This window comes from Colossoma macropomum, unplaced genomic scaffold, assembly GCF_904425465.1.
Source record: "Colossoma macropomum unplaced genomic scaffold, Colossoma_macropomum, whole genome shotgun sequence".
Classification (NCBI taxonomy): Eukaryota; Metazoa; Chordata; class Actinopteri; order Characiformes; family Serrasalmidae; genus Colossoma; species Colossoma macropomum.
The window spans coordinates 25,003,380-25,026,782 of record NW_023494806.1 but is presented as its reverse complement, the minus strand read 5'-3'; the positions used below and the strand labels follow the sequence as shown (position 1 = coordinate 25,026,782).

The window sequence follows — 23,403 nt, the reverse complement described above, 5'->3', positions numbered from 1 at the left end:
CAAACATAAATACAGTATATTGTATAAATAGAGGTATCATAAAATGTGGATTTATATTTGGAACAATGAAAAAGTAAAGAAAAAGTATGTAAATCCTCCTGTAGATGTTAATGGCGTGTTGTGGGGGACTCAGGGAAGACATTGGCAACAGGTTCATTTTCAACTTTGGAAAAGCTCCCCGACTGGATTATACAGCCCTTTTTTATTGACTAACTTGGTGACTGGAATGCTGATCGCCTGGATAAAGTGAAAAATTCCTCTGGAACTGGAGTTTTTGGCTGCTTAAATACAATCTCTGTCTTCTACGTTTGCCCTGTTTTCAAGTTTTGTCCACGTTTAAGACATTGCTGGTCTATCCAAATCTAAATTTGGGCCAGTACTTGACTGTTCGAGATTTCTTCTGGCCTGTGTTGACGGTGACTTTCGGGACGGGGGGCTTTGGTGGAGCCGGTGGAGCTTTTTCCTGCTCTTTGTCCGTTATCGTAAAGCCTTGGTCTGATTTCTCATGCAGGTTCATCCTGGGCAGAAAATGTGTGGACACATGCTGGGACTTCACTCTCGGGCTGGAGCCCATTTTAGCCTTCCCCCTTTTGTTAAGCGCCACAAACCACTCTCGACCAGTCCGATGGTTCTTGTGGGTCACTGAGGCGTATGTGTTGTAGCTGTTCTCTTGAAACCGCTCCCTGAACTTGCAGTCGTCTGTGAACCGTTCCTGTAAAACAGCAAACAAAGCAAATCAGGAGCAACAGATCACTGCAATCAGTGGAACACTGACAGACTCGTGCATTCATTTTCACAGAAACGCATGTCTTAAGGCCACAGAGGAACCCATGGTGAGTCATGTGGCATGAAGGGTCGGGCCCTGGCATCTAACATCTAACGAGAATGAGAGCCGACTCTCTGATGATCTTTACATGTGGTTCAGCTGGAGCACAGCTGTGAGGGCGATGGAGTTTGCTTAGTGTAAGGTTACCCCAGCTATTTTTCTCCTGTAGCTCTCTAATGAGATAATTACTTTTACGCTTAGAAAAATAACAATTGCCTCTGTCCCTTTTCGGGAATTTCCCTGCATCTCTTTCTGGTTTGATCATGTAACGTCAATGTTAGCATGTTATAAGTAGCCAGTGTCTGGGTCATTCTGTCATTGTGAAGGTTCATATGTGATTCAAGTGTAAAATGTAGTCTGTTATATTGGACAAGATTAGTGAAGTTGAAAGTCCACTACCACTTTAGCTTCAAAGTCAAATTGTATGTATTTAAATGCATTTTTACTATTTAAACTGAACAACAATCATCAAAATTGAAACTTCAACATATGTGATGTCATTGCTTTGATGTGCTGTTATCCATGCACAAAAGGACTAAAAATCACTTAAACATTCAAAACGAAGAATTATCATAATTTTTTGTGGGTTAATTTGAGAACAGAGCAAAGAACACACAGACATCAACTTTCTGTGGTTTGTTTGAGCTCATTTGAGCTCATTTTCACTTTATCCTCAAAGTTGGGGGACACCATTTGTCAGCGCAATGGTGGAACGACCCAACTCCTCATGACTACGTCACATAAGAATTAAAGCAAAAAGTCTCAGTATTATTTCCTGTTAAACAAATCAACATCTTTGCGCCGCGCTCCAGCATCTCGACAGAAATAGAAAAGTAACAGGCCACGGCGTCACGACAGAGCTAGAACACGGTGGGCAAACACTCGGTAATTACCACGCACACACATTGTCGGATGCTGCATTAGCAGCTGCTGGAGACCGAGCCACTTTGTGGCCTGATTGAGTTAGCCCCTCATAAAGCGAGCTAATGAAAAGCAGCGAGGAGATTACATCCACAGAGTCGCGGAAAGGAGCATGGAGAGTTTGCAGGATAATTGCAAGTCTTACTTTTATCCGTGGCTGAGCTCAAAGTCATCAAAATGACTTTCCTATCAAAGGCCTTTGGTGAGTGACAGGAGCAGGGCTTTCTTTGTGCAGACTAAAAACCTCATTAGCCCATGAAATAACTTTATCCACCCAGGACAGAGCAAAGCAAGACAGATGCTCTGTCTTCTTTTTTTCTCTCTTTCTGCTGACAGTCTTTGGTTGTACACTGTGCAAGCTCTCCTGCTTGGCTAAGGTTTCGCAAATGTGGCCGTAACTTGCTGAGACGTCCTTTTGATCTCCGCGTTTGTGAGTGTTTCAGACCATCTGAACAGGAGCTCAGCCGCTGATGAATTTATTTTAGGAAACAATGATGAAAAGAAACCTGTTACAGCAGGTTACAAACAGGTTATGATGACATTCACTGATGGTCCATGTCGTGGAGATTGATCCCAGGCATTCTTTACACTCTATGCACATGTGAAGTAGATGCTTTATGTGGCATTTGACTTTTTTCTTATTTTTTCCCACTAAAGGACCTTTGTGATGTTGTGTGACGCTCAAGTGGGTTCAGAGTAGGGCTGCACGCTAAATAGTATTTTTATGATTATCATGATATGAGCTTCAACAATAAACACATGATTAAGAGCTGCAGTGACAGAACAGATCAAATTACCTCATACATGAACACTAGAGTGAGGTCATTACACTGCCGTTAGAACAAACCGTTAATGAGTGCGTCTCTGCGCTGGGATTTGAACCCAGCAGTCTCGCTTGGGCTAAATGGCTAAACAGCCAATTACAAAACACACAACAATGCATTTGAGGTAATGCTGACTGTTTCTCAGCCTTTCGGTGCACAAAAAATGTGCTTGCAATTCTGACATAAGTACCTGTTAGTATTCCTTTTCTTTTTATTTTGCACAATAGTATCTGTGGTGTAATTGTGCTTTTGTAATTTTATATTTCATATTACAAAGACAACATATCAAATGTTGAAACTAGGAAATTTTATTGTTTTTTGATGAATATATGCCCATTTTGAATGTAATGCCAGCAGCATGTTCCAAAAAAGAGACAGCAGCATGTTTACCACCGTCTTGCATCACCTCTTCTTCTAAAAACACTCTGTAAGCGTGTGGGAACTGAGGAGACCAACTGCTGTAGTTTTGAAAGTGAAATGTTTTCTTATTCTTGCTTGATACAGGATTTCAGCTGCTCAACAGTTCAGGGTCTCCTTTGTGGTAATTTTTTTTTTTCATAATGCGCCAAATGTTTTCAGTGGGTGGCAGGTCTGGACTACAGGCAGGCCAGTTTAGCAGCTGGACTCTTTTACTGTGGAGCCATACTGTTGTAGTATGTGCAGAATGTGGTTTGGCATTGTCTTGCTGAAAGAAGCAAGGCCTTCCCGGGCAAAAGACGTCATCTGGATTGCAGAATATGTTGCTCCAAACCCTGTATATATTGTTCAGCATTAATGGTGCCTTCACAGATGTGCAAGTCATCCATGCCATGTGCACTGATGCACCCCCATAACATCATGGATGCTGGCTTTTGAACTGCGTGCTAAAAACGAGCCAGATGGTCCCTCTTCTCTTTAGCCAGGAGGATGTGGCATCCATGATTTCCAAAAAGAATTTGAAATTTGATTTGTTGGACCACAGGTCACTTTTCCACTTTGCCTCAGTCCATCTTAAATGAACTCGGGCCCAGAGAAGGTGGCGGCATTTCTGGATCCTGTTTATCTATGGTTTCTTTTTGCATGGTAGAGTTTCAACTTTTTTTTAACTATTCTTTGAATGGTTGCATTTGCCTTTGCAGTTTTTCACAGAGGGGTGAACCCCTTCTCATTTGTACTTCTGAAAGACTCTCTGGGATGCTCTTTTTATACCTAATCATGTTACTGACCTATTGTCAGTTAACCTAATCAGCTGTGAGATGTTCCACCAGGTTCTTTTTAAGCATTACACAACTTTATCAGTCTTTTGTTGCCCCTGTCCCAACTTTTTTGGAATGTGTTGCTGGCATCAAATTAAAAATTGATATATATTTGTCAAAAACAATACAATTTCTCAGTTTGAACATTTGATATGTTGTCTTTGCACTATTTTCAATTAAACATAGTTTAAATGATTTACACATCATACTGTTTTTATTTACACTTTGCACAGCATCCCAACTTTTTTGTAAACGGGGTTGTACTAAATATTTAAAGAATCTTTCAGCAGTCTGTTTTTAATACCATAGTTTTCTTTTAGCTCTAATTACTGATAAGTATATGAATATATTCGTAAAATATTATTTAACAATGTTTCTTTTGTTACAGGTCTTGCTGTACATTACTGTGGATCCTTCTTGCCCCTAGAAGAAGATGCAGCCAATGCCACCCATTTCCTACAAGAAGGTGAGTATACATTTTACATTTTTCATACAAGCATGTATTTTAATTCAGAGTCTTCGGGTGTGGTGTTCCGTACTGTTCTGGTGAGGAGGCAGGTCTGTCTTCGTCACAACCTTATTAATCGCCATCTGCCTTAGAGTGCTTAATTTTTTTTTGTAAGCACTCAGTGCTTACTTCTTCTAAGCACTTAGGTTCCCTGCTCTAACAGCTGATCCAACTCAGGTGATAATTATCTAGCCCTTCATGTCTTGAGTGTGAGGTGTTTTAGAGCAGGGAAAGCACAAAAAATGTGCATGAGGTCCCCAAGCCTGGAACTGAGAATGGCTTGACTAGGCCTATCTTATAAAAGAATGCATGAGTCTTCAGTGATTTCACTTCTTAGAACACACCTGACTAATAATGATTACATTTAGGGCTGAAAGATGCACCAATATGGAGATTATGGGTGATGCTTATACCGTGTTTTTCATGTGCATATCTGCAGATACAGTAGAGGTGGGCGATATGGCAAAAATATAATATTGCAATACTTCAAAAAATTTTCAGTTGATCAGTTGGAACTGAGAAAAAAAACAGCAGTGCTGCATTTTTAAGGTAATATCCAAAACTGTGAGCAAAATTATTTTTATTCAGTATTTGGCATACTGTGTTGCATTAAATCATTGCGTTAAACAGGACTAATTTTGCTCTCTTCATAATGAAACATACAACTGATGATATCCATGATATGTTCAGAAAAAAGCATATTGTATTGTATCACAGTGAATAGTTTATTTTTGAATAGTTTTAATATTGTCATATTGCCCAGCCCTTATGATACAGATACATAAACATTTATGAAATGTAGGAATTTGGACAACATCCACCACAAATGCAGTGAAATGGATAAAATAGCCCAGCATCGCCTAAACATTCTGCTCTTCAGGAACAGAGTGAATACATCTTCAAATATCACTTTAAAATATTTTTGTAAGCAATTATCTGCCAACACTGATATCATTCACAATGTAATCATGCTTCCTAATTAGGGTTCAACAGGGTGAGCAAAATACTCTGTTATTTTAACTTATTAAAATACTCTACTATTTTAACTCAATTGTGAGTATTAAAAAGTCCCAAATTTGATTGCAGTGAAGAGTTAAAACTAGGGGGAAATATGTTTTGTGTAGTTCATAAGAATGCTGAAGAGATCGCAGTGTGAGGGCTGTTTGAAAGTACAGTGCAGTGGAAAGCAGCCTGCACACCTGCACAGCTAGTGATGGCCATTCTGGCTCTTTTCCGTAAGTGAGATCAATTAGCTCAGCTCATCAATAAGAACCGACTCATTCAGACCCAAAGCTGTTCTTCATTCGGTAGCACTGACAGTTACCAATATTATCTGTTATTTAATTTCCAACAAGTCTCAGTCTAGATTTACAAAAAAATACATTATATTGCAAAACACCGATTCAGTATTGTGAAATTATTAAGATGACACAGTATAAACTATCAAGATGATGTAGTAAGAACTGTCTGTCCAGCACACAGGCTTGCAGGCCAAACTTATAAGAACTGTGGGTAGAAAGACACACATTGTGTTATTTATATGCAAGACAGGAACACAGATGAAACAAAAGGAACTGCAAAAAAAGACCATAATAAATACTTAAATGACTAAAAATTATAGTTCATAGTGTTGTTCAGGTAATCATTAATGGCTTGGACAATGTAACTGTCCAATGTAGCAGTCAATTCTGACTGCTGAATTAAATACTGTCTCTGGCTGATAGGAGGAATAAAGCAATAAAGGAAAAAGAGGGAACAAAAAGTTCACATTAAGTTAGTACTCTGGCATTTTAACAGGCTCCTGATTTTTTGGTGGATTCCTGTTTATTTCATTTAAGGATCTCTAGTGGTCCTTGGCAAAAAGCTTACCACAGAACTCTGCTATTCAATCATTTTTATATCAAAATTGCAAGCGCTACAATTTTTATTACAGCTTACATTATCAACATGTTGTCTTGACAGATGTTTACATGGTCACATGCTCAGAACAGAAGATTTCAGATGGCACTAATGTGTGCCTTGCAAGGAAGCGTTCTTGCAAGTCTGTTAATGACCAAGTTTAGTAGTCATGTTCAAGCAGGGAAATCACCGACCTGTGCTGGAATGCAGCCTTCCAGGGGTAGAACTGAGTACCCCTGTAAAAAGCTCTCTTGTTCTGATGTTTTGTATTGCATAACATTCTTTCTTTAATTACTGTCTCTTGTACAGCTGTCTTTGTTTTCCATTGTCACTGTCGCCTGAACTACGATCCTTCAAGAACTGTACTGGCTGATGCAGAAGCATGAAAAAGCTGACTGAGAACTGAAGAAAGAGATGTATCCTCCTTCTCAGTCTATTCTAGTTCTCATCAAGCTTTTTCTTATCAAAAAAGGGTTTTATAATGTAACATAATGAATGATCAGAGAAAGAAAAGAAAGAAAACTTAGTTAATTGTTGTTAAATACAACAATTAAAATAATGTAAAAGTAACCTAAATGTAATGTGCTGGTAAAACTAAGGAAAATAATAACAGCCAGTTAAATACTGAAGTTAAAAAATGCTTTTTCGAATCAGCGATAGAAACAGCCTGATCAATATTTTTTGGTGGTATGTTCCAGACCTTTGTTGCATAAAAACAAAAGGATGCATACATGGTACAAGTTTACAAGTTTCATACATGGGAATACGGAGGATGTCAGCACTGGATGATCCTAAGACATGATTTAGAACACAGTTTATCAGGGATTCAGAGATAAATGAAGGTGCTAAACCATAAAGAGATTTCACAACTAGTACTACAGTTTTATTGTAAATTCTGAAACTAATGCTATAGTGAATGCTAAAACTAGTGTAATATGATCTCGTATTGTAGTTCATATTCTGTGAGCAATGCACTGAAATAGTCAAGGCGAAAAAAAAGCAAGTGTGTTGCATATCATAATACACACTGTAAATTGGTGCACTGGTGCTGGCAGGTTTAAAAAACATGCAATTGTGTAACTGTGTAATTATGCAAAATTAGGCAAGAGTCTATTTTTTTTATAGACCCAAATTCTTGGGTCACAGCTTTTGATTAACAGAAGCTGCCCCTTCAGATGAGCTGATGAGCTAATGCTAATACTAGAGCAAGAGCTCAAAGCACAGTAATTGTGCTGGCTTGTTGTCTATACAATGTTTTTTCTTCTCAGTTAATCATCTGCCAATGTGGGGGTTTGCTGAGGTAATACTGAGGACACAAAATTGCCTTTTCATTGTTTTTGGTTCTAGCTAATGCAGGCTAGAGCAGTTATCCTAGTTATCTAGACCTTCCTAAACTCAGTTGCACCATCTCATGTCAAAGCAAAACCATCTCATGTTGTAAACATGAACTTAAATACAAGAAAAACTCTCATGCCATGTTAAAGTTTAACAGCATTTCTCTGAATTGTTGGCCTGTATGTTTTCTCCCTGACTTTCCGTGGTGCAACATAATGAAGACCCCAAAAATGATTTCAGTCTTTGAATAGTGACATGTGGAACAAGTAACTGAATACTTGAGACAGCCGTGCTCATTCCTACACATATCCTACACATGCACAGGTGGAAAGACACAAAATAAATTTCCCTTCTTTTAGAGCTGCGTTCAGAATATCACTGTGGCAATATATCGTGATAAAGCTTGTGACAGGTATATTGATATTTATTAAATTGACTTTTACACGGTGGGTTAATGTGCGCTCAACTGTGAGAGAGCGAGATTTTAGAGCATCTAGTGCACGGACAACATGGAAAAAGTATAAGCCCAATTTGAAAAAAACATATATGAAATCACTGGAAACATCGGACAAAAGTAGCATAAACAGTTTGCAGCATTAAAACCACAGGTGAACTGTCTCCTCCTGGTTTACAGCTGCTGCCTTCCAAAAGTTGGGTCCTTGGTCGGACTGCACTAAGGCTACTTGTTTGTATTACATAATGCAAAACCGAACGGTCTACTATAGCCAGCTGGCAAGCAAAATGTTGATATGAATGATGTAATATGTGGCAGACAAAACAATGTGTTTGTAATTAAATTCTATCCTGGAAGCTAAAAACTGTTTACCGAAAGCAGGTGCATTTCACAACCTGCATTCAGTTCACACCCTCTAAAACACGCTGCACACAACTAAAGAAACAGCGTACTGTATACGTTAAAAACGGCCTTTTCGAACTAAGTAATTGGTTTCTTCTGCCGGTGTTGCTCTTGAACTGTCATCGAGTCAGATGTGTGCGCAAAGCATTATGGGTGATAGAAGAGCATGAGAAAAGCATTCTTGAAAACTGTCAAGGAAAAAGGATGCTTCTGATTGGAACAGCCTTGGATGATGTAGTGGTATAGAAATGCAGCCCACCTGTATCGCAGCCCAGCTTTTGGAACACAGCTCATGTCTCTGGCAGTGACCAGCTCCTAAAATGCTACAGATCAGTCCTACTCTGTTCAGAGACATCACGTTTAATGGATACAGAATGCAGATAATTTTATTACCAAAATTTGTCATCTTCAAACAAATTCCAATGAATTAAGGAAAACAGCTATAATTGTCAGCTGCCAAATGTGTAAACTGAAGCGTCAGCCTCACTACTCAATCTAAAGTATGACACAATAATTATGAGAGCTTTAGATTAAACTATGAAAGCATTTCACTAAACTGTAATAGCTTTTCTTTAATCTTAAAAGCTATTGTGTATACGTTTTATTGTAAATGCTTGGTAGGTAGTTAATTTAGCTAATGTAAGCTAATGTTCAAGGTGAACAAATGGGCCGTAGTGCTGTCACTAAGATAATAATGTAGCGTTCTGCTACTGGCTGGCCCTGGCACCTGAGATCTGGGGGCATTGCTATGTAGATGCCCAAACGAAAAGGCTCATAGTTCTGCTGTCAACACTGCAATATTATTAACTGAGTAATCTGCCCATTATCAAGTCATCTGATTCTACTTGAAGTCCAAACAAAAATATATATACACTGTTAACAGTAACAGACTATGCAGAGCCTGTAGAGATTTCTAAGCTGCTTTAATAGAAAAATAATGGGTAAATGTAGAAGTGTTGTTATATATCATTTAACTGTGAAATAAATCTTGTATTATAAGTAGGTCTCGAAAGAGTCACCATACACTCCATCCATTGGTTCAGAAGGGCCAAATCCCTACAAAGATTTTTATTTTCTCTTCTCTAACAAACCAGCTTTAACTCGTCATGGCCATGCAAATTAGCTGATGTGTTGAATCGGTGTGATAAATGAGGCAGAATCAGAGCCGGCTAAAGGGAAGCCTGGCCACTTCCTATTTCTCCCATTATATATAAAAAAAGACTGTAAAACGCTAGAGGGTGCCGATTAGCAAGCCAAGCAAGAGGGTGAATCAAGCGAAATGGCTAAAAACTAAAAACGAAACACGTGTGCGGGACCTTCCTTTAATTTTGCAAAGTAAAATGATGTCTTAAAACTGAAAAAAAACTTAGCTGTGTAGTTCTGTTTTTCTACAGCAAACAGGTTTTTAGCAGTGGGACACTAGCATATATATACTGAGTGCTGACTGGTTAGTAAGCTAATCACCTCATTTACCATGACTAGAGTGAAGCAGTTCATCAATGTCATGAGCGGACATGAGGCTCTGTTAGAAAGTCCTACAGTTGAAGTTGAAAATATGATGAAATATTCCATGCTGTTCTGTGTTCCAAAAATGTGTGTATTTTTATAGATAAAAACGTTTACACATTTACAAATTGGGATTTTGCACAAAAGCTCCTTAAGAACCCATTCATTTTGGTCTCAGGAGTGCCCTCTAGCATTTGACAAACCCAGAAGACATTACTGAGTGGCATTTCTCCTCACTACACATCCTCTGGTGTAATTTTAAAGAGTACAGTGCTATGGCCCTCTGGAACGGGAGTTAGACAGACACACTTGCTTTAGCTAGTAAGAGTGTGCATGTAATAAAACTGGCTACAACTGTGGAAAATCTTACAGTCTTATTTTGATGTATCTAAACTGGCTAAGGAACATTAAAAGACTAGAGGACACGTCACAAAGTCAGGCCAAAAGCTCTAACTTACAGTCTCTGCAGTAATCTATAAGTATTACTCATCAACAAACAGCACGCCAAGTGGTCCTGCATGTATATACTAATAATTAGGAGTTTGCATTTCCCATTCTCTAAAAATACAGCTGGTGGGAAACTATATTGTGTGTGCCCAAGGATGGTCTTTCCCTAGTATGGAGCCTGGAGTCACACCAACCACTGAAATAATAATGCTTGTTCTGGTTTACTGAGGAGTGCAGCACAGCAGAAAATTATGCCATTACGATATTAACTAAACATTCCAGTCACAGCTTGACCCAACATAACTTCATAGATGAACTTACAATGCTTTAGGTCACCTACACTGCCTCTGGATGTTATTGTGGTGTTTGCTGGTGAATGCCCTGCAAATGTGCTTACTGTTAAGGAAATATAGTTTCATGAAGACCATTTTGGTGGTTTGGATGTGTGATACAAATAGCACTTGATACTCATATCCTGGAACCAGCAGATATTCTACAGTCCTTGTATGGCAGCCTGGCTTGGCCTATGCTAGTTCTTTAGATTAGTAGTTTCAGTACGGTAGTACAGTGTATTTATGTATGGTGGGGTCCAACAGTCTGATTTTTTATTGGACATTTGCTTATTTCATTGTGAAGACACACTGCAAGAAGAAAGAGTTTATTGGTTTATTGTTTTATTATTTTATCAAGAAAACACTATGCACTGTTAAAATATTTTTCAGGTCATTTTGTAGTCCAAATGTAACATAAATCCAGCTATTATCAACATATTAAGAATTCTTTCTGGACTCAAAAAATGAACATGTAAAATTTCAGGAACACGGGTATCCTAAAGGCTGAGAATTTTGGTTCTGAATGTAGAGAAAAGCTGTTTTTCAGGAACAGAATTCAGAATCAAATTAGCCAGTGGGCTATTTCAGGACACAGGTATCATTTACACGAATGGTGCTGTTATTACAAAGGAAATACTTGGGTGTTCAATTTAGATCCTACAGGAAATGAGTTTCTTAGTGATATATGACTCAACATGGGTGTGCCTAGTGCGGGCGGAGCTAAGCCTATGTTAAAGTTTCTAACTTTTGGAAAATACAATGAGAAGTGAGAGAACGTGAATTGACAAAACGCACTGTTATAAATATATTTGAAATTGTATGTTTTTATGATAGTTTAAGAGAAGATTTTGTGTAGCGTGTGTTTTGATAGTTTTTTTAATTATGAGATCAGTACTCATTATTCAGTAATTTTTAATGTGAAGTGGCTGTATTGGTCAGTAAAGCTGGGCGGTGTTATCAAAGTACACAGATGAATCTGATTCAGGCTGTTGCTGCGATGACACTTGTGCACCAGCAAACTTTATTTTGAAAATGCAAAAACGGGTGAGATTTACAATCACAGCTGCGAGACTGCAGCAAAGACAAAAAGAGAATGTGAGCCTCATGGGTAAGACTTAAGACTTGACAGCTATGGCCTATAGCATCTTGTCTCAGGAAGAATTTAAACCAGTATATCGGTCACTACTATTACAGACAGCCCTAATGCAACCCTTTCCCAGGAAATACTGCAGTGTCTCCCATCTCTCAGCAACATCATCACTGGTATAGTGTTACTATACTGTGGTAGTGTAGAAGGAGTGCTGTTGCTGACTAATTATATCTTTGCATGCTGAATTCAGCTCCATCTTAAAGCATTATTTACTCACCCATTTCCTGCAGCAGGTCAAACGGAATTAAACAAACTCATCAATGGCAATTAGTTTGTACTCACTGAGATGGAGAAAATTAGGGATGTTTCTCTCTCTTTCTTTCTTGCTCTATCTATCCTTGTCCCCCTTCCCTTATTGTTTGCTCTATAAATCCAGGTGACCCTTTGACCTTCAGAAAGATTATGTTTGTAATGGCTTACAGGGGAGGTCACATGCCACCATATACATCTGTCTTCCCCGCCATTATCTCAGCAATAAATTGCCCCTGTGAAAACATCTAAATATTAAATATGACAGACAGCGCAACAACATCAGACACTAAGTCATCCGATACCCCGCTGGCTGGGCCGGCTTGTCTGTGGAGCACAGTGCTCCGGGGTTTAAGACCCAAGCTGACAGGGCTATTAAATAAGCCTATGCAACTGTAGCTGGGCTGAGGAAAATCAAACCTAATTCAACACTGACAGAGCCACTGCAGCTGCTCTAATTGCTGATGATGTCTGGAGCGGCTTAGAGGCTCATCTTCAGATTTATGTGTAGCCTTTTTTTTCTTGCTTTCCCTTTGACCCATTCTCTCTATCTCCCTTCAGCACTCTAAATAACTTTTATAAATGCTAAGTGTTATGCAAACAACTTCATTTCATGTATGTCCGGTCAGAGTCAAGTGCTACAGGGGTGAATGAGACCATATGAGAAGTCATTTTGTTAAGATACACACTCTGATATCAAGCGAGTCCTGTAATTCCAAAGGTTTGGTGATGATGAACCTTTCAGATGTTACATTTCCTTGTAATCTTCCTGGTGAGAGTGAGCCCAAGGTGAATTCCAATTATAATCCAAACCACAGATGTTTATATAATCACATCCTTTGAGAAGGTGAAGGAGAAGGCCACACAAAAAACCTCTGTTTGCCCAAGTTTGAACTAACACATCATGTTACCTGACAGCTATGTTCAAGAAAGTGTGGCTAGGTGCAAATGCACCTTGCCTAGAGACTGTCTCATGCAACAATAATAGAGCATTCAAGGCATATATAGCTCAGCTTGACACAAAGAGAAGATCTAGGATTAGCTTCCCCAACTCCTTTTAAATCTGGAGGAACGTCATCCATTTGCCATAGAAACGGCATGTTCTTTAAAACCATTCTGAATAAAATGACCACAGTAAGAATACTGAAATCTTTATCTATAATATACATACTTTCCAGCAGTGCAGTCTATGTGATACACAGCTATTAGGGGTTCAATTCACAAAATTTACTATTCTGTTCGATACAGCTGGGTCTCGATTCAGTTCATTTTTCAATGCTGCAAAAATAAGGAGAGCCTGAAAATTTGCCTTGTGTTAACGCATTAATGTTTCCATTTTCAATTTCTTGGTGCATTCAACATTACAAAAGTACAATATTTTATAATAATTGTGTGCCTGCTGGATAATTTTTTTATTACACTTTATGCAAAATAAGCAGTACTTTATTTGCTTCAGCCTGTTGAATGCATTGTGCGTATTGAGTTGAGAGGCCGTCACTGAACAATACAATGCGATACAATGTGTTTTTACACTCCTAGCAGAAATCCACTGCAAACTTGAAAAAATACTGGAAACAGCAAAATACTATTCTTTGTAAATACATATTAAAATCCTCCAACAATATACCATAACAATGATTTGGCTGCTGTAAAATTTCCAGTTTTTAAAATAATCAGTGAATAGAATGTAACATTAATTATGTTGACTTACTATTTGACATTCAGTGATTTCAGATTTTAAGTCAGCCAGGTAACTCACTTGTAACAAAACAGCAAATCATAGTGTATGTATCTGGCCATTACTACTGTTGTTTGTCAAATTTTGGTACAAGAAAAAAAAATATTCTTGATTGAATTAACACTGAAACCCCATTTTGCAAATAAAATTCCCTCACTCATCATCAGACTGGCTAAGAAAGTGAAAACATGATACCTTCAAGATCTGACTGAATTAACACTGTTTTAACTAGCCTTATTGGTTGCAACTACACTTACCCCATAAGGGATATTAATAGAAATTGAAGTAAAACTTAAGAGTAACATTAGAGACATATTAACTTAATAACATCCAGATTTATATCATCATCAATCTGTGTTATGTGCTAGGATAGTCTGGCTAGCGCTAGTCACAGACTACATCAGACTAGACTACACCTCTGATACATGCTAAACCAAAAATATGTTGGAGGACAGACACATGATAACAGCAGTAATTCGCTGCCACAACTATATACACATGGTGGCTCGTTTCCATGACACCCAAGCCTGAAAATTGACTCCCAATCAGTCATTTAAGCATCAACTCCCTCTTAGATCTCTGACACAGCCTCTGCTATCTAGATGCTGCTCCTGGTTCTCCATCTCAGCAGCTGCCTGCCTCTGTTTGCTCACCATATTGATTTTTTCTCCCCGTCCATGCAAGATTATCAGCTATCCCAGGCTCCGTTCTAATCTGTCTTTCCCATTAGCACATGCTAATAAGCTCCAACTTCTATCGGGTGGGCCCAGACCCACACAGATGCTTGTCGGCAAAGCCAGCTTGTGATGCACCTCGCTGCTGTGTGCTGAGCAAATCTTTGTCACTCACGAATAAGGCGAATTTGCAGAGACTTGCAAATAACAGGCCGGGCCAAGATTCACCCCCCCATGCGAGCAGGGATGGTAAACTTTTATCTCAGAGTTGGCTGCTGGTAAAGAACTGATGTCTCATGTTGGGAATGTGGATTGTATGGAATTTGACTTACAGTAGCATGAAGCCATCCCCTCTTGTTCATGGCTAGAAAACGGTCGCTGAAAACTCCTCGGATTCCTATGACTCCTTGAGACACGGCAAACAGTTCCAGCACACCTGCAGACAAACCGATACATTTTAGAGGGACAGGCTTTATGCTAAAGTGAGCAGACAAAGATATTGTTCAGATCTTTTACTATCTCAAATTTTCACTCCAAATCTGACTGTCAATGTAATTAACATAAAAAATATGTTTTCATGTAATTTTATCAAGCGTCCCAAAACACTAATTAGCTAGTTACTTGCTTTGTAGTTTTTTTAGCTAACATTGGTTGGCTAGCTAGCGTTAACTAGCTTTTATTAGAATTATTAGAATGTCATCAAAAACAAGCCACTGCCAGTAATTAATAGTCTAGTCAAACTTAGCTTGAATACAAGTTTAATAAAATGATATTTCGCATGTAATTTTATCAACTGTCCAAAAATGCTAGCTATCTTGTTAATACAGTGTAGTTTTTAGCTAACATTTGTTGACTAGCTAGCGTTAACTAGCTTTTATTAGAATTACTAGGACTATTAAGTCATCAAAAAACTAGCCACTGTCAGTAATTAATAGTCTAGCTAAACTTAGCAAGAATACGAGTTTAACAAAATGATATTTTGCATATAATTTTATCAGCTGCCCAAAAAGACTAGCTAGTTTAGTTTTTAGCTAACAACAGTAGGCTAGATACCTTTTTTTAGGTTTTTTGTTAGGATTAACAAATCATCAAAAAACTAGCAGCTGTCAGTAATTAATAGTCTAGCTCAACTTAGCAAAGCAAGTATTAACTTAGCTCCCTCCCACGCTTAACTTCACTCCCCAGTTCCACACAAAATCAGGCGCCCATGCTTTGGATATACAGTAAAGCAGGATCCGGTATCAAATGTAAAATATATTATCTTGGGATTTCTGAAGAGAACAACAGCCTTCTAACTTGCATTCCACACGGAAAATGAATCTGGCATCATTCTATGTGGAATAGCCTTTCATGACAGCCAGTAACACTATCTCATTGTTTTGGTTCTGCAAAGCTCAGACCACAATGTTATGTGTCCATCTTTATCACGATATTTTGACTATATTCATTGTTATATTCAAGTTCTATTAAGTGGATTTAGGTGTAGGCCTTAGGAATTTATGTGAATGGAAAGATGGCCTTTTTGTTTTGTTAAACAACCATAAGAATTTTGTTCTAATTCTCAGTGACCTCTTCTGTTTTTATTCGATCCACTACACACAGGGCCCTCTGGACAGACCTAATACTATGGTATGTCCTCCAAACATAGAACCATTAACAACAATCTAGTGCATGGCATGTTATCGATGGCAGCCATTCTGGTTCTGTACCAAATCGCATTCTCATCTGAGCCGTTGCACCTGTTTGCATACCGTATCTTCCAATAAACAAGCCATTCTAGTCAGGAGCAGTAGCACAATCTGCCGGTGCTGCACATCTCGGCTCGCTTTGGCAAAGCCCAATAACCTTATCACCAGCTCAAAGCAGGCCAGAAGCCTTACTAGAATTACTCCTCTATTAAGATAGCTGTTAATACAAGTGTTTTGTCTCATGTCGGTATTTTGAGGCACTGCATTTTTATTAATCATTAATAAGCTACAGTTTGACACAATCAGCGAGAGCCATAGACTGTACCAAATTTCACACAAAGCTGCTCGACTTATTGGTGCGTATATACTGGAGCAAAGTGGGGTTATAGATGATGCAGTCCTTTTATAAGAATGCAATACCTTGGAATATCTTGCATAATCATTATGTACAGTCGTCCAAAAAAGGTGCCGCAAAGGGTTCTTTGAGTGATGCCCTTACAGTGGGATTCTTCAAGGGTTCTTCAGTAAAAGCAATAGCTATCTTTAATCAGAACAACACAAAGAACCACTTGAATGTTATGCAGGATGCTATTGGCAGGTTTTACAGCCACCAAAAATTGTTTTACAACTTTGAATCACCTCGCAGCTTTGACTTATAAAGTTCTGGATATCCAGCATTCAAAACACAGTTTGCATGGAGTATCTTACAGCCAGGCTCAACAAAACAAAATAGTCGACTACAGGTAATTCTTGAAATTTCTATGATTTAATTGCAGAACTTTAGTTTTTACTGTACTGTGTAATACTTCTATTTGTGCTGGTTCTTTTTTATGTTGACCTGTGTGTACATCTAACACTGTATGTTGGCATCCTGCCCCCCCTTTCCCTCCCCTTTTAGTGAAATGCAATAAAAATATTACAAAATAGGAAGAATTTGATTTATTTTTATGTTTATTTGCTTCTTTTTATGGTTAAATGGTTCTTTCCTATATTGGAGAAAAAAAGAACCTTTTAAAAATTGTCCTGTATAGCAGCAAAAATTGCAAGTCACAGAACTTTTGAACCCTTTTTGCTAACCACTTTTGTTTTTTGGTTCCCTGAAGTAGTGGTCACATTCCCCTACATGGTCCACATGGTGTAAAATTATGGACTGTCTGGGGGTCCCTGTGGATTGGGTTGAGAACCACTGGGGTTGAGAAAGGTTCTATACTATTTCTTGGGTTCTTCAAAGAATCTGTACATTGCGGTGGGGTTCTTTAACCTTTAAAAAGATTCTTCACACTCACATACATAAATGGTTCTCTAAGGGACCATGTGTTGAAAGGTTCTTGAGGGAACCAAAAGTGATTCTTCTATGGCACTTTTATTTTTAAAGTTTACACACCTTAAAAGATGGTTCTTCAAGGATTCTTGGAGTTCCATATAGAACCATTTTATGCTTAAATGTTTCCTTGCATGGTGAAATGGTTCCTCAGATTAATGGAAAATGCATTATATATGGTTCTATATAGAACCTTTTTGAAAATGGTTCTACGTAGAACCAAAAAGTTTTTTTCTATTGTTATATAAGCCTCTATATATAGAACCATATACAACATCAACATCAATATGAAGAACCTTTTCACCATGCAAAGAACCTTTTAAGCATAAATGGTTCTATATAGGACTCATGATTCTACCCAGAACCATTCCCTTTACTAAAGAACCCTTGAAGAACCATCTTTTTAAGAGTGAATGGAATGGTCAACAGTTCTGTTCATATGCATTGATGACGTTTTTCAGATATAAGCAGTTGACGCGTTTATAGCTGAAGTATTGAGATGTTTTCAGACACTTTCTGAGCGCTGATGAGTTACTTACTTAAGTGATCAGGCTCGTGACTCCCGTTCACTCTTCCATTGGGGTGAATCTGAAGGTGGAAGCCGATGCCAACTCTGCAGTACAGTCGGACAGTCCTGCGTCCAGACGCACGCTCTTCCTGCGCGGAGACGGCGACGCTAATCAGCTGAGAAAAGACAACAACGAAAAGAGGAGCGTGCATTCTTCCCCAAAGCGCTCTCTCTCTCTGCCTCTCTCTCCCTCTCTCTTCCGCTCTGGTTAGGAAACTTCCAGCATTGTGCTTTTCTCCGCGCACTCAGAGACCACCGGTGGCATGAGCCCGAGGGCTGCAGGAGCTGGAGCAGGTCTGCTGGCGCGAGGAGATATTTATATCGCAAATGATCTCACTGCTTGATGCGTGCCTGAGTTGTGAAGGACTCTCTCTCTCTCTCTCTCTCTCTCTCTCTCTCTCTCTCTTTCTCTCTCTCTCTCTCTCTCCCTCTCTCTCTCTCTCTCTCTCTCTCTCTCTCTCTCTCTCTCTCTCTCTCTCTCATCCGGAGCTTTTATTTCGCACTAAACGGCCGCTGCACGCGCTAAACAACTTTCTGCAGTTGCAGTTGCCCTCCCGAGCGCACGCTCCTGGCTGCCTCTCGCGCGCTGGCGCACCTTTACGCGCGAAAACGAAAATCATAACTGAACGAGCGGCGGAAGGAGCTTCACAGCGTCTCCGGCTCTTTGCTCGATCCTGTAGATGTTCGCGCCCAAACTTTGGACACTTCTAGCGTTTAACGCAGCTTGAGCGAAAAACAGAAGCAGCGCGCACGCCAGCAAGCGGTCAGGTGGCGCGCGCCCCCGGTGGAGCCCCGCGCATGCGCGCGCGGCGCTTTAAAGAGGTTTTCATTTATTCATCTACCTCCTTCCGCCTCGCATGCTATCAGTCCGACTGCGACTTCAATATTTCATGGGGAAATGCTCGGATTTAGGAGATCCGTTTGGTTTGACTTTGGATTATACTCTTTCTTTTTAGTGCTGTAGCAGCGAGCGCTTTTCTTTTCCTTAACTTTTGCTTAAAAGCACACTCCAGTAGAAGTGTTCCTGCTTAAATGACGTACCTACCAAATAAATAAAATAAATAAATAAATAAAAATTTGAGCAGGAGTGAAAAGTGGGTACTACATCCACCAGCATAGGAACTGAATTCGGAGTGTGCAATATGGCAAAAATATAATGTCACAATACGTTTTTTCGATACACAGTGTGCATCACAACATTTAGTGTCCCAGCTTTTGGCCTACTCAAACTCTGCTACCAAGGTGAAAAGTGTCCAAGTGTCTTACAGCCTAGTCAGACTCCGCTATTGTGGTGAAAAGTGTCCCGGCTTGTGATCTAGTCAAATTCTGCTACCGTGGTGAAAAGTGTCCCGGTTCGCGGTCTAATCAAACTCCATTACTGTGGTGAAAAGGGTCCCAGCTTGTGGCCTACTCAAACTCTGCTACCGTGGTGAAAAGTGTCCAAGCTTACAGCCTAGTCAGACTCTGCTATTGTGGTGGAAAGTCTCCCAGCTTTTGACTCAAACTCTGCTACCGTGGTGAAAGTGTCCCAGCTTATGGCCTAGTCAGACTCTGCTACCAAGGTGAAAAGTGTCCAAGTGTCTTACAGCCTAGTCAGACTCCGCTATTGTGGTGAAAATTGTCCCGGCTTGTGATCTAGTCAAACTCTGCTACCGTGGTGAATTGTTACCCAGCTTGCGGTCTAGTCAAACTCTGCCAGCGTGGTGAAAAGTGTCCAAGCTTACAGCCTAGTCAGACTCTGCTATTGTGGTGGAAAGTCTCCCAGCTTTTGACTCAAACTCTGCTACCGTGGTAAAAGTGTCCCAGCTTGTGGCCTAGTCAGACTGACCAACACACTGACTTAATAAGAATGTCGTTAATTGCATTACTCATATGTCTCTAACAGATCAATTTAAAATTCATAAAGTGTATTTAAAACATAAATTTCCTCTAAATAGATTATTTGTGACTGGTCTTTCATACAATGTGCATGCACTTGTGATACCAATGACAGCTGACTACGTCACTTTGATTGTGAATACAAGCAGCACATTAACATTTAATCATGTTAACATGAAACTGACAGATAAAAATTTTCCATGCCCAATAGGAAAGAGCCCCGACCTCACCTAAAAAGGCCAGACTCAAAATGAATTAGCCATTTGTAATATTAATTAGCATAACAGGATGTGTCTTCTTCGAATGATGTTTACCATGATTGGCTATTTATTAGTATATACTGAAAGAATTTTTGGGTTTTCTCTTGTATTTTCCAGCTGATTTGAATTGTTTGACTTTTAGAGAGTAACTTAGAAGTAATAGGTAGTGAGATTACTCTTTTTGAAGTAACTCCTCCAGTACTGAACATTTCACATACTGCTCTACGCTAAATCCATTTAAACATTAGTGATTATGTTCTCTTTGTAATGATGCGTGCTGTTGGTCACTGTTATTTTAAATGCTGGTGATATCCACAATATGCTTCGAATAGCAGTTTGTCACCACTGACCTATTCTTTGCTTTGTGGGATCTGTTTGTTTCATAAAATAATAATAATTTTAAAGTGTCCATGTGATGTCACCAGTAAAATAAAATGAAATTAATCTAAGAAAAAAGAAACTAGTAATCAATTAAGAATGACTAAAAATGAGCTTTGTAAAGTAGTTTTCTTTGCAAATCTACTCTATGTAAAATATAAATATTACCATTTGAAAACAATGAGAAATGTGCCATTACAATTTCATTAAATTTATGTGGAACTGAGTAAATGTAACTATTAGTAAATTGTGATACTGTTGCATGTTGCCGCTGTTCAAAGGAAAAAATATCAAAAATAGGAAATATGCAGAACAAGGCAAAATATTCTTAGCTGTTAATGAAAGTTAATGTAAAAAGGTTTTATTCCAAGTGATTCTTAAGAATTTCTCTTTGTCAAATCATTATGAAATTGTCACACAATGTAAAGGATAGCTGCTGTGTTAAAATTATGTAGAAAAATAAAAATCAACAAAACTGGAGATACATTTATTTTTGGACAGCAACAATGTACTGGTACAAAATTACAGAGCAGCACATGCAAATGACCCAAAAAACATACATGAATAATGTTGTAAGTAATCACGGCTTCAAGAGGCTTTTGAAGCGACCCTTGAAATGTTCAGCAGATCTCCGAAAACCAAACAATGTCGTTGTCTAAAGCAGTCGTCCTCACATAGTTGCCCGCTGTATAGTGTATGGGTCAAAGCACCACTCCTTGTTTTTCATGTGAATACATGGGAACTCTTCATGAGCTCTACTGAAGTGTCTTGGCCACATGGGTTTAAATGACCAAGGCTAGACTGAAAGTGTTAAGTATTGTAATTATGTTTATACACACATTAAAGTGCACATAATTTTAAGTATACAAATATAGATAATGTAATTATGCCCTTAGGTACATTATATGTACAGTAGCTGCTGAGCAGGTGTTTGAGTCTGACTGGATGAAGGCAGTCAATTTCCAGTCAAAATGGCCATTAATTACAAGTTGTTCATTTTTCATGAGATATTTCTAATGAGGTTACATGTAAGATATTCCACTTCCATAAGGGAAGGGGGAGGTCAAATGAGTTTCCAAAACTGGAGTTCAAAAAATTATTAAAAGATCCAGAAAAAGTGGCACTCTTAACAACCTTGTAGACCACTGAAACTGTCAAGACTACCATATCAAGCTCCAACTCAGAGTTTAGCCTCAGATCTGTCAATAATCCACAGGTGTTTCTGTCCATCCTTCCACTGTGAGATGACAACTCAGCAGGTCTGAAAGGATGTGTAGCTGTCAAGAAGGGAATGAAAAGAAAATACACAAAAATGAAATGAGTTAGAGAAGCTGTTGGTACTCTCAGCACAATGAACTGACCACCCCAGAAGTCCAGACCTCAGCATCAATGAATGTGTCTGGAATTACTTGGATGATCTACTAAAAAGAGTATCCTTCCATACGAAATAATTTTAGACCAATTTCAAACGTACCTTTTCAAGTAAAGTATTAGAAAAAGTTGTTTTCAAACAATTAAATGCATAACTAATATCAAACAAGTTATATGAGAAGTTTCAGTCAGGTTTTTGTTCTAACCATAGTACAGAGACAGCATTGATTCGTGTTATGAATGACCTCAGGCTCAGCGCTGATGCACAAAATCCTTCTACTCTGGTTGTATTAGATCTTAGTGCAGCATTTGATACCATTGACCACAAGATTTTAATCCAGCATCTTGAATGCTGGGTCGGCCTCTTGGGCACAGCTTTAGAACGGTTTAAATCATTTTTAGGTAATAGACAATTCATGGTTTCACTTGGAAATCATTCATCAAAAAGATTTGGCATTTCCTGTGGAGTCCCTCAAGGTTCAGTTTTAGGGCCTTTGCTTTTTCTCTTTGTACATGCTACCTCTAGGTGATGTCATTAGGAAGCATAATATAAATTTTCATAGCCATGCTGATGACACACAATTATACATTTCCACTCCTTCTGATGATCAAGACTCTGTAGACAGACTAACCAGCTGCGTGTCAGATGGATTCTCAGTGGATGTCACAAAATATCCTACAATTAAATCATGAAAAAACTGAAACACTGATCATTGGTACAGAAACTCAGAGAAAAATGCTTGGTTCTTTAGCTTCATATACCAAAGCTGAAGTACAAAACCTGGGTGTGATCTTAGACTCTGAGCTTTGTTTTATCCCGCATGTAAACACGGTCACTAAAGTAGCTTTTTATCATTTGAGAAATATCGCTAAAGTTCAGCCTGTTCTCTCTCAGATCAACACGGAGAAACCTGTTCATGCATTTGTTACAAGCAGACTTGATTACTGTAATGCTTTTCTTACTGGATTTCCTAAGAAAACTATACATCCTCTACAACTTGTACAAAATGCAGCAGCGCGCATCCTAACAAAGACAAAAAAGAGAGATCAGTACACTCCCATTTTAGAAGAACTGCACTGGCTGCCTGTATCGTTCAGGATAGATTTTAAAGTTCTGCTACTATTTTTAAGGCTCTAAATGACCTTATCATGAGAAACAAAAATTGCAACCAACTTCTAAGACTGAACTTTGGAGGTGTGGAAAAATATCCCTGCAGATTTCTTTGATAAACTGAAAGCAAGTTTCTGAAAAGAATGGAAGCTGTAATATAGGAAACCGAGACACTAAATACTGAAAAAGTAGGCAGTGTCTGTTTATACTAAGTGATCTTAGTGTAAACAGACAGCCTGGCTATTTGAACTCTGCATTGTAAATCATGTGACTATAGCACACCATAATCCGTACTGCTGCTGCCATTTTATATTGTCCATGAACAAAA

General features: G+C 38.7%; 1 protein-coding gene across 1 annotated transcript; it reads right to left on the bottom strand.

Annotated features, from left to right (window-relative positions):
* Positions 1–352: 352 nt before the first annotated feature.
* On the bottom strand, positions 353–18,250 carry fgf5 (fibroblast growth factor 5). Its single transcript, XM_036598972.1, has 3 exons — positions 18,049–18,250; positions 14,833–14,936; positions 353–712 (listed from the first exon to the last, which is right to left on the bottom strand). Exons 1-3 carry the CDS (start codon positions 18,227–18,229, stop codon positions 353–355), a joined length of 645 nt encoding a protein of 214 aa, XP_036454865.1. The 5' UTR covers positions 18,230–18,250.
* Between the last annotated feature and the right edge of the window lie 5,153 nt (positions 18,251–23,403).

Coding starts and splice junctions, on each gene's coding strand:
- fgf5 (XM_036598972.1), bottom strand. CDS start 18,229: ATGCACGCTCCTCTTTTCGTTGTTGTCTTTTCTCAGCTGATTAGCGTC. Junction 14,937..18,048: donor TCACGAGCCTGATCACTTAA/GTAAGTAACTCA, acceptor GTTTGTCTGCAG/GTGTGCTGGAACTGTTTGCC. Junction 713..14,832: donor GGGGATGGCTTCATGCTACT/GTAAGTCAAATT, acceptor GCTGTTTTACAG/GAACGGTTCACAGACGACTG.